The 21,179-nt window shown below is 38.1% G+C and overlaps 1 protein-coding gene across 1 annotated transcript in view; it reads right to left on the bottom strand.

Moving 5' to 3' along the window:
- Nucleotides 1-21,179, bottom strand: part of B3GLCT (beta 3-glucosyltransferase) — a 65,495-nt gene that overhangs the window by 35,607 nt on the left and 8,709 nt on the right. Inside the window, exon 4 of the mRNA XM_026860517.1 lies at nt 15,811-15,920. Within this exon, the coding sequence (XP_026716318.1) occupies nt 15,811-15,920 (110 nt within the window). The remainder of the gene's footprint in view (nt 1-15,810; nt 15,921-21,179) is intronic.

Here is a 21,179-nt window from a genome sequence, read left to right as displayed (position 1 = left end):
CCTTTCCATTACACGAACTGTTAAATTATGTGATTAAAGGCTCATCACCGTAAACACAAAGAAGCACTGAGGAACAGCAACAGGGTAGAAACCCCAAAAATGTAATTTGAGAAAATGAAGCACCCTGACCCAGCTCCCCCCAGGGCTGTCCCAGAAGAGCCATCAGCCTGTCCAGGTGTGACGCTCACCAGCTGAAGAGAAGGAAGAGGCTCCCCACTCAGTTTGACAGAGGGTTACTGCCTATAGGGGCATGGGAGTTATTAGGGGATTCAGGGAAAGAGCACTATGGGATGGTACAAAACTTATTATGAGATGTTTAGGGAAGACAAAAGCCAATAAAAGAGGGACTAGGGTAGTTTGAGGAGGAACAACCATTAGTAAACACAGGGAAAAAAGGGGTTGGTCACTTGAAACAGATCGCTGGTCAGGATGCTTGTCTGACCATGCCCTGCACTGACCACTGCAGTCTGTCCTGTCTTCTTAAATTCCATTTCTAACTCCTGGGCAGGAAGCTCTGGGTGTCTGTGTATTTGGAAGTTTCAGTGCTTGCAACTGGAGAGGGGACCATGAGTCATAGGGGTGCACAAGTCTGTGCTGCCAGGAACTCGGGAAAGTGGGGTGCGTGTATGTTGTGTGGGAATGTGTTGCAGTGTGTGCAATTGCTCACGAGAATCAAGCTGGAGTAGAAAAGGCTTGAGAACCAGGTATCAGAGCAGCCACAAATCTAGGGCAGACACTGGGGTGACTGGGGGGCCTGACAACTGGTTACTGGAGGAACCAGAAGGTCCCAGCTACAGGACGGCCTCTGGGATGCAAGGGTTGGCTACTGGTAGGGTTACAAGTCTGCACCAGGTACCAAAAAGACTCTTTGCACATGTGTGTCTGTGCATGAGGAAGCAGAGAGGCCATAGGTCAACTACTGTATATGCTGAGTTGTCTGAAGCTCCTGGGAGGACTCACAGTGTGAGCACAGGCACATATGGGTGTGCAGGAGCAGGGCTGAGCACCAGCAACTGGAACAGAGCTGTGAGCCATACAACAAGCCTCACATGCCCATGTGCTGGCAACTGCAGACTCAGGATGAGAGACCAGCAACTGCATAGACTGAGTGCCAAAGACCAGCTACTGGAGGCATCCATACTGTAGATGCGTATATTTATGTATATATATTCCACTAACAGGCTTTCATCCTGGCCAACCAGAAAGGTGAAACAAGGTCAGGCCATAGGTGCAGTCTGTGTTTGTGAGAGTGCTGTGGCTTCTGCGTTGATCTGTGTGGATGACCATGTATATATGTACATGTAGTGTCTGTATGCGTTCACATGTGACTACAGGGAACACATGCTCAGCCTCGCTACTGGCTAGACCTGGGGACATGGAGCTGCAGCAGCCTTCCCCTCTGTCAGGCTAGCAGATTCAGCAGCTCCTAAGAAAAACCACTTTGATCTTTCAAGGGCCTAATTCCTTTCCACTTACACCATGCGTATGCCAAGCATTTTTGTCTGATAATGCTTCTTACAAATATAAGCCAATGCCATCAACATAAAATTCACATTTAAACACAAAAATAATTTATTCACTAAGAAAAGCTGTAAGATAAAGTTCCACTGCTTGCTGACTGTCAAGTTTACTTTAAATCCTTTTGAAGGACAGTTAAACATAGCACCTAGAAATATGTAAAACCTCTAAACTTCATAGACTAAAGGAAACATCTCCACCACTCTAAAGAATAACTGTGTCATTCAGGAGTGCACTAACCCTATATAAAAATAATGATCTACTGCTTTTAAAAATATTTATGCTATTGTGAATGACCCAAATTGAAAAAAAAAAAACAATGCCAAAACACTATTTTTGTGGTTATTCACCTGTATCTAAGTTATGAGGAGTTCTGATTTATGGTTCTAGTTCAAGCCAATCTACCAAATATGTTTCTGGTTAGTTTCAATTTATTGCAAAACTGAAGTAGTCCAGAGGTTTTTAGTAGAGATAGCAAATCTTAGTAACAGTATGCTCAACACCTGGTATTTCACTAAAATGTAACCACTTCATGATAAAACTATAATAATATGTTTGCTTATGGTATTTGCAGATAGGAAGATAAAAGGGCAACCCTCTCTCTTTACAAGAACATTTGTTTTTATAGACATATAAAACCTGCAGTTACACTAGTATTTGTATGTGACCACATATTTCATGTACAATAGGAATCAGACAAATATAGTTAATAATAATATATTCAGTGTCTATATTCCACTACAGCCTGAAGTTGTATTCATTTTAGACACAAACAACATTTGCCCATGCAAATGGGTATGAAGTAAACTACATGATCTATGTAGCTGTACCACATATTCAGCCATCTCCGCCCCGTTCTTTCCTTTGTGCTCATTAAAGGGTGATGCTAAAGAAAAAGCACTCTTTCTTGAGCTAATCAGATACTTTCCAAGGTATCTTTCCTTTCTGACATTCTCATAAGCCTGCTCTCTTTCTCTACCCAACTTCCTCTAAAACATGGAAATACATGTCTTGCATACACCTTCCCTTCCACTCACCTCTAACAATGCATCAATTCTGATTTAATACAGAACATGCTTAAAAAACACTGTACAGGCAAAATAGCTTCTTCCAAAAATACAGGAGCATCTCTGTTGCTCTTTCTCATTTTATGTATTTTCACTCTGGACCTAGTGGAACTGGGCTGACTTACTAAGTTGATTTATTCTGCCTTCAGTACCCCAGGACAGTGGCCATGCCCCACGCACAGACCAGGAGCCCGCCTGCATCGAGAGCCGCTCCCGCAGCTCCGCAAGCCTGGCCTCTGAGGGTGCCCACCGTGCACAAGCCAGACCCTGCTGCTGCTGGGACAGAAAAAAGGCAAAAAGTACCTGATGTCAATTTTGGGGAGTGAAATGGCATGTGCAGGCTAGCTCATCAGGGGACGGCTGGATAGTCAACGTAGTAACTTATACGCTGTGTCTGTGTATCTCATAAAACTCTCCTATAAATGCATCCATTTCCTGTATTGTATTTACTGTTTTTTATCCTTAAACTATTATTTCCACAGTTACAGAGCCCATATTCTTTCACATATATTAACACTACTGTTATAAATAAATTTAGGCTCACCAAGATTTCAAACCGAATTCCAAACTTATTGAATAGAGACAAGCAAACAGCGCTGGATGAGCCAGGAGTCTCCGCTCCACCAAGACACACACCCACATAACAAAACTGAGTCTTTTTATAGTGTAGTTCTTTTACATATTCATGAGGATGGGCGTGAGTAAAGTTTCCTGGGCTTTCAGTAAAGTTTTCCTGGCTTTCCTCAGGTTTCCATCATGGAGGGGAGAATGACTCAACATAGGGAATAACGCAGTCATAACAAAGGCTGATCACAGCATAGTCCGAACATACTGCTGTCTGGTTTGGTGACGGAGGCCATCTTTGCTCCTTTCTTTAACAACAGCAACTGGTCTAAACAACAAGAACTATGTACATGACACCTTATTTCCCTGAAACCTGTGGCTACATAAAAAAGTACAAAAGCATTTAAGAGTTCCATACTTAAGAGAGTTGCATTTTATCATTCACATGGGCAGGAATCAGACAAACATATCTCACACTACATATAACACAAGCCAAATACCTGTGAACTACCCTCCCCACTTTGACAACTGAGCTGACTTTGAAAGGGCAAAACCAAACAATGAAATCACTTGTGGTCTGAAATACAGTATGAGAATTTTTACCCCGAAGAGCACCTACTGTATCAGCACATTGAGAGCAGTAATACCTGCCACAGAACAAAACTGCAAACTCTACACAAACAAAAAATCTAAGTGTGAATAAAGGGGTTAGATCCACATTCTCAAAGCAATTCAAAAGACATTGACACAACCGCATACGTATCCTTAAAATAATTTAATGTTATTTATGCAAGTCAAAGTACAAAGATGCTGTGAAATTGAGCACGTCATCAACAGAATTGAAATCAAACTGTGGTTCTTGAATCTAAACACTATAAGTCACCTTCATTAACACATGAAAAACCTTGGGGGAGTAACATATCCAGTGAGGAAAAAGATCATTCAGAATAAAAGAGTTTTTAACAAATAATTAAGAGAATTCCTAACCCAAAACAAATATCTGAAGTTTTTTTTCTGTACTACATGTAACTTCATATTAATCTATCAAAACCTATATAAGAAATCCACAATTACAGAATAAAGAATGAAACAGCACAGTGCGAAAACACAGAAAGGGCTAAAACTGCATAGTCTACAAGGTCAAAAGGGACCTCTGTAAGCACCTAGGATGGCAGAGATCATCCCCAGCCAAATGGGGATTTCCACAGCCACAGCTAGGTCACATCCTCTAAGACCTCCCAGTAGACCCATGCTTGCTTTGTTTTTCTGCAGAACAGAATCCACTGAATTTCATCTAAGTGTAACTAAACCTTGCCCTAAGTGTATGGTTTATGAGAACATACTTTTCAGAACATAACTCAAACTGGATGTGCTCACTAGTATTTATTATATGCCCTATGTGACATATTGTTAAGTACTACATAAAAACAGACATGGAACTGCAGTGAAATGTAAAATGTGACAGTAATATATTTATTGTTATATTACTGAGTCACCTCATCAGAGCAAATATCAGACATAACATACTATACAAAAATAGCATATAGGAATCTGCTCTTAATGAGTCAGAGCAGTATGCTGGTATCTGCAGATGTCTTGCATACATCCTCATGCTTTGTAAGTTTATTAAACTGCCTCATGAAACCCAGAACTGGGGGGCAGGAGGGGAGATCCTAAACCCTAGACACTGCTGTCGAATCACACCGTTCCAGAATTAGAAATGTTCTAGTTTTTGCTTTATGTGCTCTACACACACTTCACAACATTTTCCCCTACTCTCTTACAGTCTTTTCAGAATTCAGTCCTCAGACACATTCAGAGCTAGCCTATCTACCCTCTTCTCAGCCCTCCCTCAGGAGGTTAAATAAGCCAGGCTCTTCCAGTCACCTGTTATCACTACTGTGACAAAGCACAGGTGTGGAATACACACTGAAGTCTCCCTACAGCTTTATTTTCACAAATAGGCCGTTTCTGTAGACACCCTGAACGATTTCTAAAGTGACAGAAGGTAAGAGCAAATATCCTACCTCACTGGTCAGTCAATCTGACAATTGGTCAGTCAATTTGCTAGGAATTGCCATCATCAAATACTACACTGTACACTATGTATTCTCCATATTCTAACAATTTGCTTAAATATTAAAAACTACAATATAAGTTTCAAATATTTTTAATGTTTTAAAGATATAAGTATCAACATTTATCAGAGCATCAAGTCCAAGAATCCAAGGCAGAACATTATTTTAATATATCCCTTCAAACAAACCCCATGAATGATTTAAAGTACTATTTTCCAACTGTTACAAAAGTAACATTTCTGTTTGACAAGTCAGTTCTCTGGGAGCTTCTCCAAGATGGTCATGATGTTTTTAACCTTTGCTCTATTTCACCCTTTAAAAAACTCCATGTTTCTAACAAAGCGTAATATCCAATAAATAGACGTTTTGTCTTTTGCTCCTCAGGAAGCCTAGAGTAATAATCTATTATTTTCCATTAGAGAGTATCTCTATTTCTCTTCTACTCCCAGATGCCTGGTTGTCATTTTAAAAAAGAAACGAGTTTTCATAACACATTATGTGCAGTTCCAAAGGGTTCAGGGAAAGACCACAGCAGTATCCTGCTTTCATAAATCCTGATGCTGTGTATAGGTTTGTCATCAAATGATCTTATGTTAAAGAAAAGATGGAAGCATTTACCCAATCATATGGAGGTAATAACTGCAACTTTAAAAAGTAATTTTAAGTGTTCCTGACTATACCTTCAGGTAAGAGACAAAAAAAAAAGGTAGGGTTTTAATGAAGAGAAAATAATTTTATTCCTTCTTTGTACAGAAATTCCCAGAACACAACTTAGCTACCAGAAAATATACTCCAATGCATAACCAAAGCACTGACTCCTGAGTGCTTGCACACTAGATGCAAGAACTCATTGCCTGGGAAAATAGCTAGAGTAAGTATTTGTATCTGAGGGGACTTTTTAGGCAGTTAGCTACAATATTAATCCTTATGCAAAAATTTATTTAATCATCAAAAAGAAAGCTTTCTACTACAATGTACTTCTGTCTCAAACACATGTAATTATCATTAATGTAACTTTTTCATGTATGAAAAATGCTGGTAGCCACTGATTTTTTTATTTTATCTGGTTGCTCTTCAACAGCAGTGGGAATAAATTTCAGCATGCATATTACAATGCTGTCAATTGCTAACACGCTGCCTAGAGTTCCCACAGTTAGAAAATTAGTAAAAAGTCCAGTAAGGTCCTTGTGATCCAGAAATAATTCACCTGTGGTCAGTGGTAATCAGTGTTAATTTGGTTTACATCATGTTGATGTCACACCACAAGATTTTCCTCAACTACTGGTACAAACAAGTGTCGGGCAGCAAACTGAAAAACAGTCATATGAAGAATTTATAAATGTGCCTATGCTTTCCATTATTAGGAGCAGAACATGCGTTGACATCAGCACAACTGCCTCCAATCTGGTAGATGAAAACCTGAATAGATCATAATTCAGATGATCAGGACATGAGAAAACTCAAGAAACCACTAAACTGAAAACAAACAAAAAATTTTTCTTCAAACTATATGTTAATTAATGTGCCTCCCTCCCCCAACTATTCAAAAAATATAAAATAATTCTATTTTCATCTGTTTTAATTTAGACCAGGCTACATGTTTCAAAGATCAAAATTAAGTCTGGAATCTTTGATTAGTGCTTGCTGATAGAGTTGTCAACTCCTGACTTTTCAAACTGAACAATGTAAAAAAAAAAAAATTTATTTCATTCTTGTAATTACTGAGATGCGAACAACATTAAGGTATTGATCGATTTCAAAATTATCATAAATCTTAATACCTAGAAAAGACTCATTTACTAAATAAAGGTCAAACCTAATTGCAACATTGATACCTAGGCAAAAAACAGCTCCTACTACTTCCTAATACTATTCATATATTCAGTTTAGGTCAGTCAGTCCATTTTTGTGCATTTTTTTTCCTACTCACCACACTATCTTGCATCATAGAGCGCACAAACTGTATTCCTTTGGGATGAAACTAAACCAAAGGATATGTTGCAACTGCTAATGGACCTCCAGTTCATAGAACCAAACCAGAACTAGTCCAAAGTAAAACCCTTTGAAATGTCATGTAATACAAGTGCTAGCTCCTCAGCAACAACAGCACTGCTCTGCTGTTTGCTCCTATTACACCTCACTATCTGCTAATGTAGAAACAGTCCAAATAAGCAGTATGGCAGATCTGGTATACTTTCAGTTAACCAGGATTTAATAAAATAATTGCATGGATTTTGATTCAGTCTCACATTTAGTTTGAGCAACAGTCTGAATTTTGAAAACTAAGACTTTGAACTTGCTTAATTAAGAAGTGTAGCTTTGGAAGAAGGAACAATCACTATAAAAGTTCTCACCAATTTACTCTGCATTTCATCTTCGTTTTCCTCCTTTAGAATCCCCTATCTTCCCCCTAGATATTCCTTATCTTCTCTGTTCTGTTCTTTTGAGAGTTCCAACATCCCAAAGTGAGTCTTAATTTCATAACAAAACAAAAAAGATATGGAAAAATCTGGAAAAGTTTTGAGTGCTTATTATAATAAATGCTACCAGAGATATGTATAACGAGACAGTAGCCTAGAATGACAATATATTGCAGTACAGTACCATTTGTTTGCTTATCACTTGTGTGGATAAGAAGCGGTGAGGAATACTGTCTTCACAGCTCATAGTTTACAAGAATTCTAAAGAAAAGCAGTCATACAGAAGACAGATGTGGTTTACAGTATGCAGCTATTATTCATGAAAGTAAGTATCAATAGTGAACCATAATAACTATGTTGCCAGCTGATCTGAAGAAGATTCTTTATTTAGAATGTGTTTAAGATAGGATTTTTAGTATTGTGGCTAATAAAATTACCATGTGAAGTGAGTTTTTACTTAAGAGCAAAATCCTTCTCAATCAGAACTAATGCATAAAAACATTTCAAACAATGAAATTAAGCTATATATGGGGTCCTATTGATTCTTTTATTATTAGCAAACAGTCCTTTCAAAATCTATAAAGTCTATTTTAGTACTGGATGATATGCAAATTCCATGTGTCACACACACAAATGGACGATGGTTTACTTCTGTCTTCTGCTCTTCTCTCCAGTCTGTGGAAACAATGTAAGCTTACTAATCTTCAACCTTTTATTCCAATATCTATGGACATTCTTAGCCTCACAGCAAGTTTTAAGCATTTCCACTTCTTACTAGATTTTTATATGCACAGACAAGTAAGTCTGAAGCATCTTTTACTGACAGCGAGTTTGAGACAGTCATCTCCCTAGCTAACTTAATGTGATACATGTGGCAGCAGGTCCCTTCCCCCCACAGTATCTTAGCAAGTAAACCTGAAATATGGTTTCTAACTAAGGAAGAAGACAGGGAGAAGGAAGAGGAACAGCAAAGCAGAAAGAAGCTTCCACAAGACAAGGAATTTGGTAAATGTACTTCCAGTGCTAGTACAGATGCTCAGGAGAACTTACAAGAACAGTATCAACAGGTACTGATTTTAAGGGTTTAAATCTGATGATTTAGTAATTATAGTCTCATATATACTTGAGAGCAGTGAACATGGCTCTCTATTCAAAGATGACTGAGCAATTTTAACAGAGCAGACAGCAGTCACAATGGAAGAGGAAATTTCAGATCCATCTCTTGTTCTTTACTAAAAGATACACCTTAGTGAAATGGCTTTGTTCAAATCCTACTGTGTATGCAGAGATTGCTGCAGAGGAGGCTGAGGCACCTTTGCCTAAAGCACTTAAACTTCCCAATTTCATGTATACATTTTGCCCTGACATGAGAAGTCATCTCTGTGAGGTGACAGGTCCTATTTTCTGCATAAAAAAGCCAATGCAGTTGCCATAGATTTGGCTGGGAAAAAGGAGCTATATAAAACCAGTATATAATGTGTAAGACAGGGCTGAGAGGAGCCCATTTGTCGCTACTAAAACATTTAAAAGATCTCATTAGTGCGGAGTCATCCAACTTCTACAAATTCCTTCAAATCTACTGAATATCTATTATGGGAAGATGATCATACTCACCTTTCAGCATTACAGTGTAGGTAACATTTAGTTTCAGTAGTTAATGGGCTGGACATCAATTTTGCTGATAATAAAGCCTAGTAATAGTCAAAAGGGTTCTGATACCTTTGCAGAATGAGAAGCAAGGGCGTATCAGAAAGTTAGAAATCAAACAAGTAAAACAAAAAGCTAAGAGAACAGCTGGAGGAAAGCAAAGATAAAGCAGAAGTCAAATCTATAAACTCCTGCAACATGACCTCAGACATTCAAGACAACTCTGAAATACATTTTCAAAATTAATTAGTAATTTCGTACACTCTTCCTTAAACACATTCAAAAGGTTTGATGATCAGAACTTAGAGGCACCTCACCCTTCAACAGACCAGAGTTCAGAACCATTTCAGAAGTTGAGGACCCAAATATTGAGACCCCAAAATGAGTAGTTGAATTTTAAAATGCAAATCCTAAAAGAAATTAAGCATTATGAAAACAAACCATGGATATCAGAAAACTAACAAATGCAGATGTTAATATGGATAAGGAAGGGAAAATAGTAACTTTATACACTGACCACTTAAATGCACACACTTACTAGAGACAAGGTTTTTATACTTAAAGCTCTACCTCATAGCAGAAATGCAGTTTTATGGACAGACTTGGAAGTTAAGTATACATACGAACATTTTGGATGATGTTACAAATAGAAGCAAAACAAAGGCAAGGGGGGAGAGAAGAAAGGTTGGATAAAATGAAGATCCAACTAAACTTTAAAGAGGAATCTGAAAATGAGAGGAAGTCTGAAACACTACATTAATCCATCAATTTCATTTCTGTCTTTTAAACAAGAAATCTAAATTGTGCAAGGTACAAATATGCAAGTTTAGGAGAAACTTCAACTAGTATGGTAATATCTAGGTGTTCATTCTCTAAATGCTAAATATTGTTTAAAGGCAGGGGGCAGGGGAAAGAAAAGGACAAAGAAATCTTGTTTCCATAATTTTCTATTCATAAACCGGAGATAATACAGGGCTTTTAGTAGTTACTACTGGTAGTATCATGTGACTCAAACAGAAAAAAGCATCACAAGAGCAACACATACTGTGTACTATGATGCTCCAAAATTCTGGACAAGGATTTGTGTGGTTTCAGGAGGCTACCAATAATGGCTGGAACTTCCTCACTCTCTTTCACTGCAATGTTCTCTAATTACTCTAATTTTTTCTTTCCAAGAGAGACCCCCTGCAGGGGCTTCACTTCTTTGAGAAAGTAAGAGTGCCAGATACTCCAGGTACCCCACCAGCATCTCTGTCCTTGCCACAGGGCAGTGCAGGACTCGTCATCTCAACAAGATACTTTCACACAGTCTATACCAGCCATGTGCCAGATTCATCAGTTTGCTGTGGAAAAAGTCTTTCTGATCAGTAAAATACTAGGAAGACCTGGGCCAAGTAGAGTGATGTATAAGATTAACATCACTGATGACATGACAGTATCTTCCTCGAGAGCTCTGGCATAGACTGGCATCTGATCTTTGTTCTACAAAGAGGGAAAAACAATGGAAAGTTCATGGAGAAGGTATTCCAGAGAGCCTTGCTTTTCATTAAGTCAACAAAAGCTTTCCTCTGCCTGGCAAGATAAACTCTTACATATTAAGGAACAAGCATTTTCAGAAATAAGATAAGCACCCTTCATGAGGCTATGGGACTTATTCGACATGAATAAATCCTTGCAGAAGAAAAGAAAGCTGTTGTTAGGAAGGAAACAGATTACACACTAACATTTTACTACCAAAAAAAAAAAAAACAAACCCTAGCTCTAATAACACTAGGAAATAAAATAATTTGAAGTTATGCATAAAACATACCTGTTCAAATTTAAAAGAGTTGTTCTTGATGTTGTAGAAAACCTTGCCATAAAGACAAACTATTGTAGATGTGGAGATGGATAGACAGGACAGGATGTTGCCCCACACTTCACTTAAATATAATCAATTAAACCTTGTTAAAACTGCAAGATCCAAAAACGAATCATCTGATCAGTCTCAGCTGGAAAGCAGCTTCCATGGCATGGGAAGCCATTACAGGAGGGAGAGAGGAAACAGGGTTTTCAGACCAGATTCTAGAATCTGAGCAAGTAATCTGAAAGTTGAAGCCTAAATATACAGAGCAGTTTAAAAATAATTCTGTTGCAGTGCATCAGCAACCCTTCAACTAAATTTTATAATCACAACATTGTTAACATGCACATGAGCTTTACAGTAGCAGCTTAGTTCAGACCTACTCCAAGAACCATTGGGAAATTTTAACTATAGATCTTGTTGTAGGTCAGGAAGAGAAATTACGCCTGTTCATCTGTGGAATACAACTAACAAAGAATAAAATAAGGAAAGAACTACTACAGCCCAAGAAAAACCTAGACACATTTTTAGAGTTGTTTCCATCATAGCCTGATAGTATTTAAAAATGTCAGTTGAGGTATGGATGTCAGAATTCATCATGGGAATAGTATAAAAACAACAACACAAGAATATTTAAAGCAGCTTTTGGACAACAAAACTTCACCTAGCTTCACTCCAGCGTCGGAAATCAGATGTGGAAGTAGAGCCAGGAAGAACTTCAGAAAACATTAATTCACCCAGAAAGGGAATGCATGCCTCACTGGCAAAATAAGAAAATAAAGATACAGTCTACAAATTCCCTGGAAGTAGTCTCTCACAGATGGCCAAAACACGAGCAGGAATAATTTGGAGACAGATCATTTCAGATGGGAATATGGTGATGGCTTAACACATATACATTAAAATTCAAGCAATTACACTTTTTTTTTCTCTCTCTCCAAAACTTTAACAAAGAAATCTTCCATATTATTGAAATAGTGCAATGCTGCCATCAGTACAGCCTAGGCAATTAAAAATAACAGATTTTCAAAGGACATATGCCATGTCTAACAACAATTGGCACTTTGGCAACAGATACTGCGGCCATGAATCTAATGACATAATAGAATAGAGCTGAGATATGCATCAAGTGGTTTTTCAACTTTATAGATGCAGCAGTTAGGATACTAAGTTACAGTCAATTTGTGTTGGAAGCAGAAAACCAGAGCCTTCTGTAAGCATGATCCTGTAGCATAACAAAGAGACTGAAGTTCTGAGGCACAGACCACTAGCACAGGCCTGCTGGATTTCTGATCATTTTTGTTCCTGCTGTGCTTCAGGAAACAGGATTTTGCAAAATCATTTGAAATAAACAAGAAAACAACAGTAGGATGCTCCTAACATTTGTCACCTATTTTCACATTAGTCAAACTGGAAATTGCAAGATTGACAAAGAAACAATATTATGAAATTTAATGAAGACATTAACTAAGGCAAGTCAAGCAACATAATATAGAGGTTGTCTATGTACAGTTCCACACTTCTGACTGTACTTGCTTCTTTTAAACTGATGGTAGTAACTAAAGTAATGGTCCTCAAACTCACAAACGAGCAATATTCCCCTTTATATGTAGGGATAGTTTAAATCTGTGAAACTTCATTTCTATGAGGTGGTACAAAATGTAGGATTTTGCTCAAAACAAAGCAAGCCTAAAAGTGAAAATACAGCAAATTATAATTACAACACTTCTGCAAAATGGAGGTCACACTTCACATCACCTATTGTTGATATATAAGTATGTAATACTCATTTTCATCATTCCAATACTCCATGGTATCAGTCTTAAAATCTTATTCTTACATTCTTTCTTGCATTTATCTTACATTCTTTCTTGCATTTTTTTACCTCCACAGTGAAAAGCACTAATTTGCTGTGTTTCTTCTGGATAATGTACACAGGATACCATTTAATCTCTAGGCTTTTCAGGAAAAAGTTTTTGGAACATAATGAATTGGCTGAGGGTGTACAATATAAAAACCCTCAAAGACAAAAAAGGGCATACTAGACCTGTTTCCATAAAAAAATACAAAGACTTCTGTCTTCATAACAATGTCACTATCTCAGGCAATTAAATAGCATTAACTACATCTAAAACAGTATTTCAGACAAAATCTATCATTTTTCAAAAACTGTATTTTACTTGTTTTCTAGTCTTAAGTGTAACAGCCAAAAATGTAATCATGGTTTTCTTTTTTTTTTTTTAAGAAGATAGTATTTGGCACTGTTCTATCATTTCACACTCTGACAGCTTCCTTATTCTTTTCTGGTGTTTCTTAGGAAGGCCTAGTTTACAGAGCTTCTTAAACACTCAGAAATCTCAGAAAATTAAGAAAATTGGTAAAAAACTCAGGGAATTTTCTTCATGGCTATGTTCTAGCTTACGAGTTTTGGTTAATATTCATTAAATTGCTATTAAATATGCTTTTCAGCATGAACACAATACTGACATCTATTGGTGACCAGAATTATCGATTAGTTTCACATGAAAAAAAAAAAAAAATTAAGTACACAGTGAAAGAAAATAAATGGAAAATTACTTGTAAAGATTAATGTAAAGTAAATATGAATGTCAGTGATTTAATCCATTTTAAAGTAGTGCAGATATTCTAGTTTCATTAAAAAAACCACAGATTTAGCAGCTGGCTGCCACTTCTAATTTTAGAAGAGCAGAAACTAATAACTAATGAATCCTTATGGACTAAACAGCTATCATTTCATTCTGTAACAACAGGCAAGTGAACCTGATGATTCAGCTGATCCAGTCCTTTGTTTCTATACAGCACTTGTTCTCTAAAACACAAGGATTTAACGTCCTTTGCCAGAAAGTAATAATTTCATATATATTCTTTTTAATGAAAAACGTGACCGTAAAATGTGCAGGACTTCAGAGAACTTTTGTCCCTTCTCCATAATTAGTATTATTGGGTCATGCCTCATAGTGGCCTACAGTGGAATTGCGAGTTGACAAAAACTACCAAGACATATCAAGTACATGCTGGCTATGCTCTTTTCTTCCCCCTGTACATTTCCTCTTTTCCCAAATTTCAGGTACAAGATTTTAGGTCTAATGTATTTCTATCACTGCTTCTCCAAGATGCCATGTTTAAAAGGTACCTCCTAATACTGGAAAAGCATTGCTATTTCAGCATTCGCATAAATGAATCTCCTTAATTAGACAATGAAGTTTTCTAAAAGCCTGTTCAATTTGCTCAAAGCAGAACTACTCACAAGTACAACTCTTTGATAACAAAAGATTTTACCTCTCTCCCATAAAACATGCCTATATTCCTAACTCACTGAAACTATTTATACTTCCACTTACTGGTCTTTTCATCATTCATATTTTGCAACATCAATTACAGAACTCAACTAAACCCCTTGTTTTTAACAACTGAAGCCATAATCCTCTCTGCACACACTGTATCTGAACACTGGTCTCAATCCCAAAGAGGACTCTGAAAGAGTAGAACTTCGCAGAACAAAGTCTGTTCACATGACTGATTTCATTAAGGGATTAAAACCTGCATTTAGAATGTATTCAATTACAACAGGTCTGACAAACTTGGATAAATGGAGCCTAAAACATCCAGGAATCTGATTTAGGCACTCCAAGGCCGAGATACATAAGACAATTTAAATCAGACTTGTTTTTCCTTTACCACAAAGAACCTGGAATTGAAAAATAGGTCAAATAACCTCCCAGCAAGCTATTTCATATCAGGGGATGTATGCCCATCTTATTTCTTATTTTTATTAAAGGCAAGGAAATTTTAACACTGTTTACGTACACTTAACTTGCAATGTATGTCTCTTAAAAACCTCTCTAGGCTGAAGCTTTGTAGGGTAAAATTTCATAGAGTGTTGAGTCAAAACCAGACTTGTACAACACGCAGCTCCCAGGCCAGCAGGTGAGAGGCAGAAAGCTCAGTCTCCAGTGGGGTTTGGCATAGCAACAGATTCACCAGCCTTGCACAGGGTGAAGGCCAGGAACCAAGCATGGCATGATGTGTTAACGGATATCTGGATGAAGAGTTCAGGCCTTCATACTGCATTGTGGTCAGTGGGTGCCAGGGGAGCAAGGAGTAGTTAGGGAACGGACTGCACTGGGGGAGGGAGTGAATACCAACATGGGCAAGAGTGCATGGAAGACTACTGCTGTCATAAGTAGGGAAACCTGTGCTAGGATTTTAATGTCCACCCACATTGCTGCTCTACTGCCACAATGCTACAGTCGTGCAATGAAATTCCAAGAAAATCTATATTACAGCACCTTCATTGGCTCTAATAAAATGTATTCACCTAAAATCATGTTATTACGTAAATTAATTTAATGAAAACCGACACTAGTCATATTGGAAAACTATTCTTTGAAGTCTATTTCGTTATCACTTTTGCACCGAATGTCATCTAAACAAAACCAACCGTTTATACAAAAAGGTAGCTAGTTCAAAATAAAATTATTTAGTGACAAACAGAAAATACCCACTGAAACAATTTTCTTATAAGCACACAGAAGACAGTTGACAAAAGGAGTAAAACGGATTTGAAAAAAGGCACAATAGAAAAATTATATTTTTAGTAAAATTAGAGAAAGCATTCATAACAAGATGCAATCTATAGTATCTAAACATACCTTTCCAAGGTCTGAAGCCTGTTTTAAAATATCTCTTTTTAGGTCTTCTGCTCTCTTGGAATGAAAAGAATTACTTTGACTCTGGATGATAAACACAATTTCTTTTAATTCTGTGAACCAGAAAATAAGAAGATTTAAAGACAAAAGAAGTTACTTTCAATTTTGCTCCAAAGCTAGTGAGAACCCAGGTGTGTGCATGTGAATCTATTACATAGCAAGCTATGTCTTTAGTTACAGAAACATTTAATGAAATAGTAAAAAGACGTAATTTAACATACACACACAAATTCCAGAACAGTCCTTATAAGGATTAACATATAAAAAGTGTGACATAACTAGAAGACTTGAAGCAGATCTTACACCCACAGTTAACAGTAGCCACATTCATGAAGCTGCTTTTTCCTCTATACACCAGCAATCCTTATAACCAGTTACAAAGTGTTAGTCATAGACCAGCATCTCCCCCCACTAGGCAATGCATGAACATGAAATGGAAAAGATGATTCCTCAAGAGAGCGCTTAAAACCATACCCAGAAACAAACATCAAATATAGAAACACACATGAGGACAATGAGGTAATACTCTTTTATTTAACAGCACAGCGTCAACACCTCACCTGTCTTCACAGCGTTAAAAGGCACTATAGTTAAGAACTTTCAACAGGGTAGCAGACTGATAAATTTAAAATCAAATAATGAAGTAGCTTTGCAAACATTTATGAATAGAACAAATTGCTTACGGGAAAAATACAAGTAGGTGATGAAGTAGATACAGCTAAATTTTCTTGATGATAGTAGATAGAATAACCCTGCAGCACTTTGAAAGCGAAGAAACCAGGCAGATTTGATCCCATCCAGAAGCAGAACACAGCAGAGGATCAACAGAGAATGCGAAGGTGAAAGGAAGAGGAAAGGACAGATGCCTTTTCCAAAATTCTTACAAATTTGACCTATGCTGTATAACCTACCCAAGTCCATAACTAAGTACCAATCAAGGTACAAGATGCGGAGAACTGCACAATATTGCAGTTTCTGTTTGTTTGGCCAGAAAAGGAAGAACTTTTCAGATACTATGCAGACAGTGTGCAGTCAAGGAAACTCAGAATATAACAACTTAAGAGATCCAAGTCAATGACCAGCAAATTACTGTATAAGGAACAAAAAGAAGTTAGTAATGCTGTTTTCCAGTGTTCAAGGAGATAAGCAGAGGACTTGCAGCGACAGAGGACATTGAGAACTGCATTTAAATTCTGTCACTCAAGATGACAGATCAAGCATAAGAGACAGCAGATTGTAGTTAATTCAATGAGGAGACAGCACAGAAAAGGCTGCTGAGCTAACATTTACAGATGACATCACTCCAAGACAAGACAGTACCAAAAGAAAAGAAACTGAAGTCCCATGGGATCTGTACAGAATGTCAAAAAATGTGGAGAAGGAATTAAGTGCACACCAATAAACTTATATAGGTAACAAAAAAAGATGTAGGAGTCAAACTTCAGAAAAGCCAAGCTTCAAGACCACCATCTTTAGCAACTTCATGAAAGCTGACAGAGAAAATAAAGATACAAAACCACTAGGAGAGCTTTCTAAGAACACTTTCTGGTATTCCATTGAAACCAAACTTTTGGTGAGATTCAGGAGATGTCAAATTGAAGACAGTTCAGGATGAAAGTGCAGTAGAGAACTAGAGTCATGACTGACTGAAAGCTGCCAGATTTTACTACAAGCAGTGTCTGTGGAGACAAACACCCCAAGGATGGAGGACCTTAGAGGAAGCACATGAAGCTTTTTGTCAAGCACTTTAATAAATCTGCAGCACAGTATAAATTCAAGGTTTACATCATGCAATATTTATTTTTAAAGTGTATATTCTTGCATCGTAGATCAAGTCAACCTAAGAGAATCTAAGAGATCCTAGTGTCACATCCAGATATTGACCTGTAGGTTAAAAATGCTAATTTGACAAATAGAGTAGAACGAGTGAGGAACAGTGGAACAAAGATGAAGAATAACTGTCCAAAGAAGGAAAGTAGTCTCAAGGAAAAAGAGTAAAACTGAGCACATGAAGAACGATCACAAGAAAAAACAGTGACAACAAAAAGAACATTAACCCCAGATGTCTGTGCTAAAATTATGAGATTAACATTTCCAAGACCTGAGGATCAATTACATTCCTTTGTTCCTCTGAACAGTTACTCATTAATTTAGACCTACAACAGCTCAAAGCTGCAGTTAAATGTTTTTCTACTTTTCCTCTGATATTCTTTTCCCTCAATTTATTAGCTTATTCACAAAGACAAACTCTGAAAATGTCAAACTGTGTAAGGTTTCTGGTGATAAAGTTGCAGAGATGGCATAAACATTGACATAGATATCAGTTTTGATGTTACATTTTTCCCACGCAGTGTTCCTTCGTGCTCTGACCCACCAAACAAACTGCTTAAAAAAAACCTACGCACAATAAAAACTTCTGAATAGCAGCTATTTGCTATCTAGCAGAGTCTTTGTTAGATTTCCTGTGCAAAAATTAGAATTAGTGCAAAAATTTTAATTATTTTTCAGTGAGAGTCAAAGGGCTAAATCTACATGCACAAAACTGAAAATATCCTCAGAGATAAAAAGCAAAAACTACACTGCTTTATATAATTACTGTTTTAGTATCAGTACACTGACAGATACACAAGCAACTGAATTACATCCAGTTTCATTTATGGTACATTTAACAACAGCTGTAATATCCTGCAATAGAATACTTTTTAAGAGTAATCTAACACCTACTTTGGTGTTACTGCTTTAATCTAATGGAAGGAGTTTCCTCTACTATAGCACTTTAAAATAGTTCATAAAAAGAAATATTCACTGTATTAAAGTGTCAACAGAAAATAGGTACAATTTTAAACACATAAATTGTTTCTCAAGCTAAGAAAGTCAACCAAACAAGACAAAGAATGGAGACTTTTTGAAGATTAATATCCAAACTAGCTACTGATACAGAGTCATAGAATCACAGAATTGTCTAGGTTGGAAAAGACCTTGAAGATCATCCAGTCCAACCATCAAGCCAACATTAACAGTTCCCAACTACATCATATCCATCAGCGCTGTGTTGACTCTACGCTTAAACACCTCCAGGGATGGGGACTCCACCACCTCCCTGGGCAGCCCATTCCAACGCCCAACAACCCCTTCTGGAAAGAAATCCTTCCTAATACCCAGTCTAAATCTTCCCTGGTGCAACTTGAGGCCGTGACCTCTTGTCCTATAGCTTATTACTGGGCTAAAGAGACTCATCCCCAGCTCTCTGCACCCTCCTTTCAGGGAGCTGTAGAGGGCGATGAGGTCTCCCCTCAGCCTCCTCTTCTCCAGACTAAACACCCCCAGTTCCCTCAGCCGCTCCTCGTACGACCTGTGCTCCAGACCCTGCACCAACTCCGTTGCCCTTCTCTGGACACGCTCGAGTCATTCAATGTCCTTTTTGTAGCGAGGGGGCCCAAAACTGAACACAGTGATTGAGGTGCAGCCTCACCAGTGCCGAGTGCAGGGGTCAGATCCCTTCCCTGTCCCTGCTGGCCACGCTATTTCTGATGATACACGGATACTTTATTTCTCTTGTTGTCTCATTTTCTCTTTCATTTCCCTAAGATATTTACATATCTGGAAAATATCTTCAATAATTTCAAATGCTGGAAAGATGATGCAAATTCACATTAAAAAAAAAAATTGGAAAACAGTAACACTGAAGACTTCCTGACTCTTACCACAATCATGGCTCACTGCTAAACAGAATGGAACCTTAATCAACTTTTAACAAGCCATTAACAGTAACAGGTTTTATCAAGTATACAGTGACAATGGGAAGGTAGAGGCAGGTGACATTATAGTGAGGGTATGCTACAGGACACCTGACCAGAGAGACTACGTAGATGAGGCCCTCTATAGACAGATAGGGGCAGCCTTGCATTCACAAACCCTGGGCCTCATAGGGACTTCAACCACCCTGACATCTGTTGGAGGGACAACACAGCAGGGCACGAGCAATTCAGGAGGTTTCTGGAAAGTGTCAATGATAACTTCCTTCTTCAAGTGATAGATGCGCCAAAGATAGGTCCTATGCTGGACAAGAAGGGGCTGGTAGGGAATGTGAAGCTCAAGGGCAGCCTTGACTGTAATGACCATAAAATGGTGGAGTTCAAGATCCTTAGAGCAGCAAGGAGGGTGCACAGCAAGCTCACTACCCTGGACTACAGGAGAGCAGACTCTGACCTCTTCAGGGATCTGCCTGGCAGAGTACCATGGGATAAAGCCCCGGAGGGAAGAGGCGTGCAAGAAAGCTGGTTGATATTCAAGGATCACCTCCTGGTTGAGAGAGTTGGGGTTGTTCAGCCTGAAGAAGGTTCCAGGGAGACCTTACAGCAGCCTTCCAGTACTTAAAGGGGGCCTACAGGGAAGTGGAAGAGGAACTCTTTATCAGGAGTGTAGTGATAGGACAAGGGGTAATGGCTTTAAACATAAAGATGGTAGTTATAAGGAAGAAGTTCTTCACTGTGCACTGTGAGGGTAGTGAGGCACTGGAACAGGTTGCCCAAAGAAGCTGTGGCTGCCCCATCCCTGGAAGTGTTCATGGTCAGGCTGGATGGGGCTTTGAGTAAACCTGGTCTAGTGGAAGGTGTCCCAGACCATGGCGGGGGTGGTGGAACTAGATGGTTAAGGTCCCTTCCAACCCAAACCATTCTATGATTCTATGATCCTATGCAAAATACTCCTTTGGATTACCACTAAATCAGTTCAAGACATAGCAATGGGGAAATACTGCTACTTGGAAGATAAGCATTACTGTATAATGACCAGCATGGATAAACTATCTGTATGATTTTTCTTTGCAAGGTTTGAAAGGTTTATTTACCACAAAAGGCTGTTTTAATCAACTCAAAGCTACTGAAAAAAACCCCAAACACATTCCAGGAAAAAAAGGAGGAAAAAATCTCCTAGAAGAACACATGATGATGATGATGATGATGTTGCCTGCTAGCCCTTCTCTACCACTCAGAGGTTAAAGCATTCACCAAGGATGAAAGAAACCCAAATTCTCATCTGTGAGGCAATTCAGGCCTGAATGTACGTCTTTAGTGTTCCAGGGAAGTCTCTTAATTTCCAGGCTGCAAGTATATTCTGAAGTGGGTTTTCCCAATTCCCTTCTATTGTTCTAGAAATGGAGAAGAGTGAAAATTACTCCTTAGCTTCCTAATTACCTAACTCTCCTGAAATAATGGGCATCTAGAACCATGTCTCTGACTCACTGAATGTTTAAACACATCATTAAAAAGGTAGAACAAGCATCAACAGAAAAGACAGAATTCCACAGTTAT

The sequence above is a fragment of the Athene cunicularia genome, assembly GCF_003259725.1.
Source record: "Athene cunicularia isolate RWA chromosome 1 unlocalized genomic scaffold, athCun1 chr1_part1, whole genome shotgun sequence".
In the NCBI taxonomy this organism is placed as follows: Eukaryota; Metazoa; Chordata; class Aves; order Strigiformes; family Strigidae; genus Athene; species Athene cunicularia.
The sequence above is the reverse complement of the archived record's forward strand: the minus strand, read 5'-3'. Positions and strand labels throughout refer to the sequence as shown.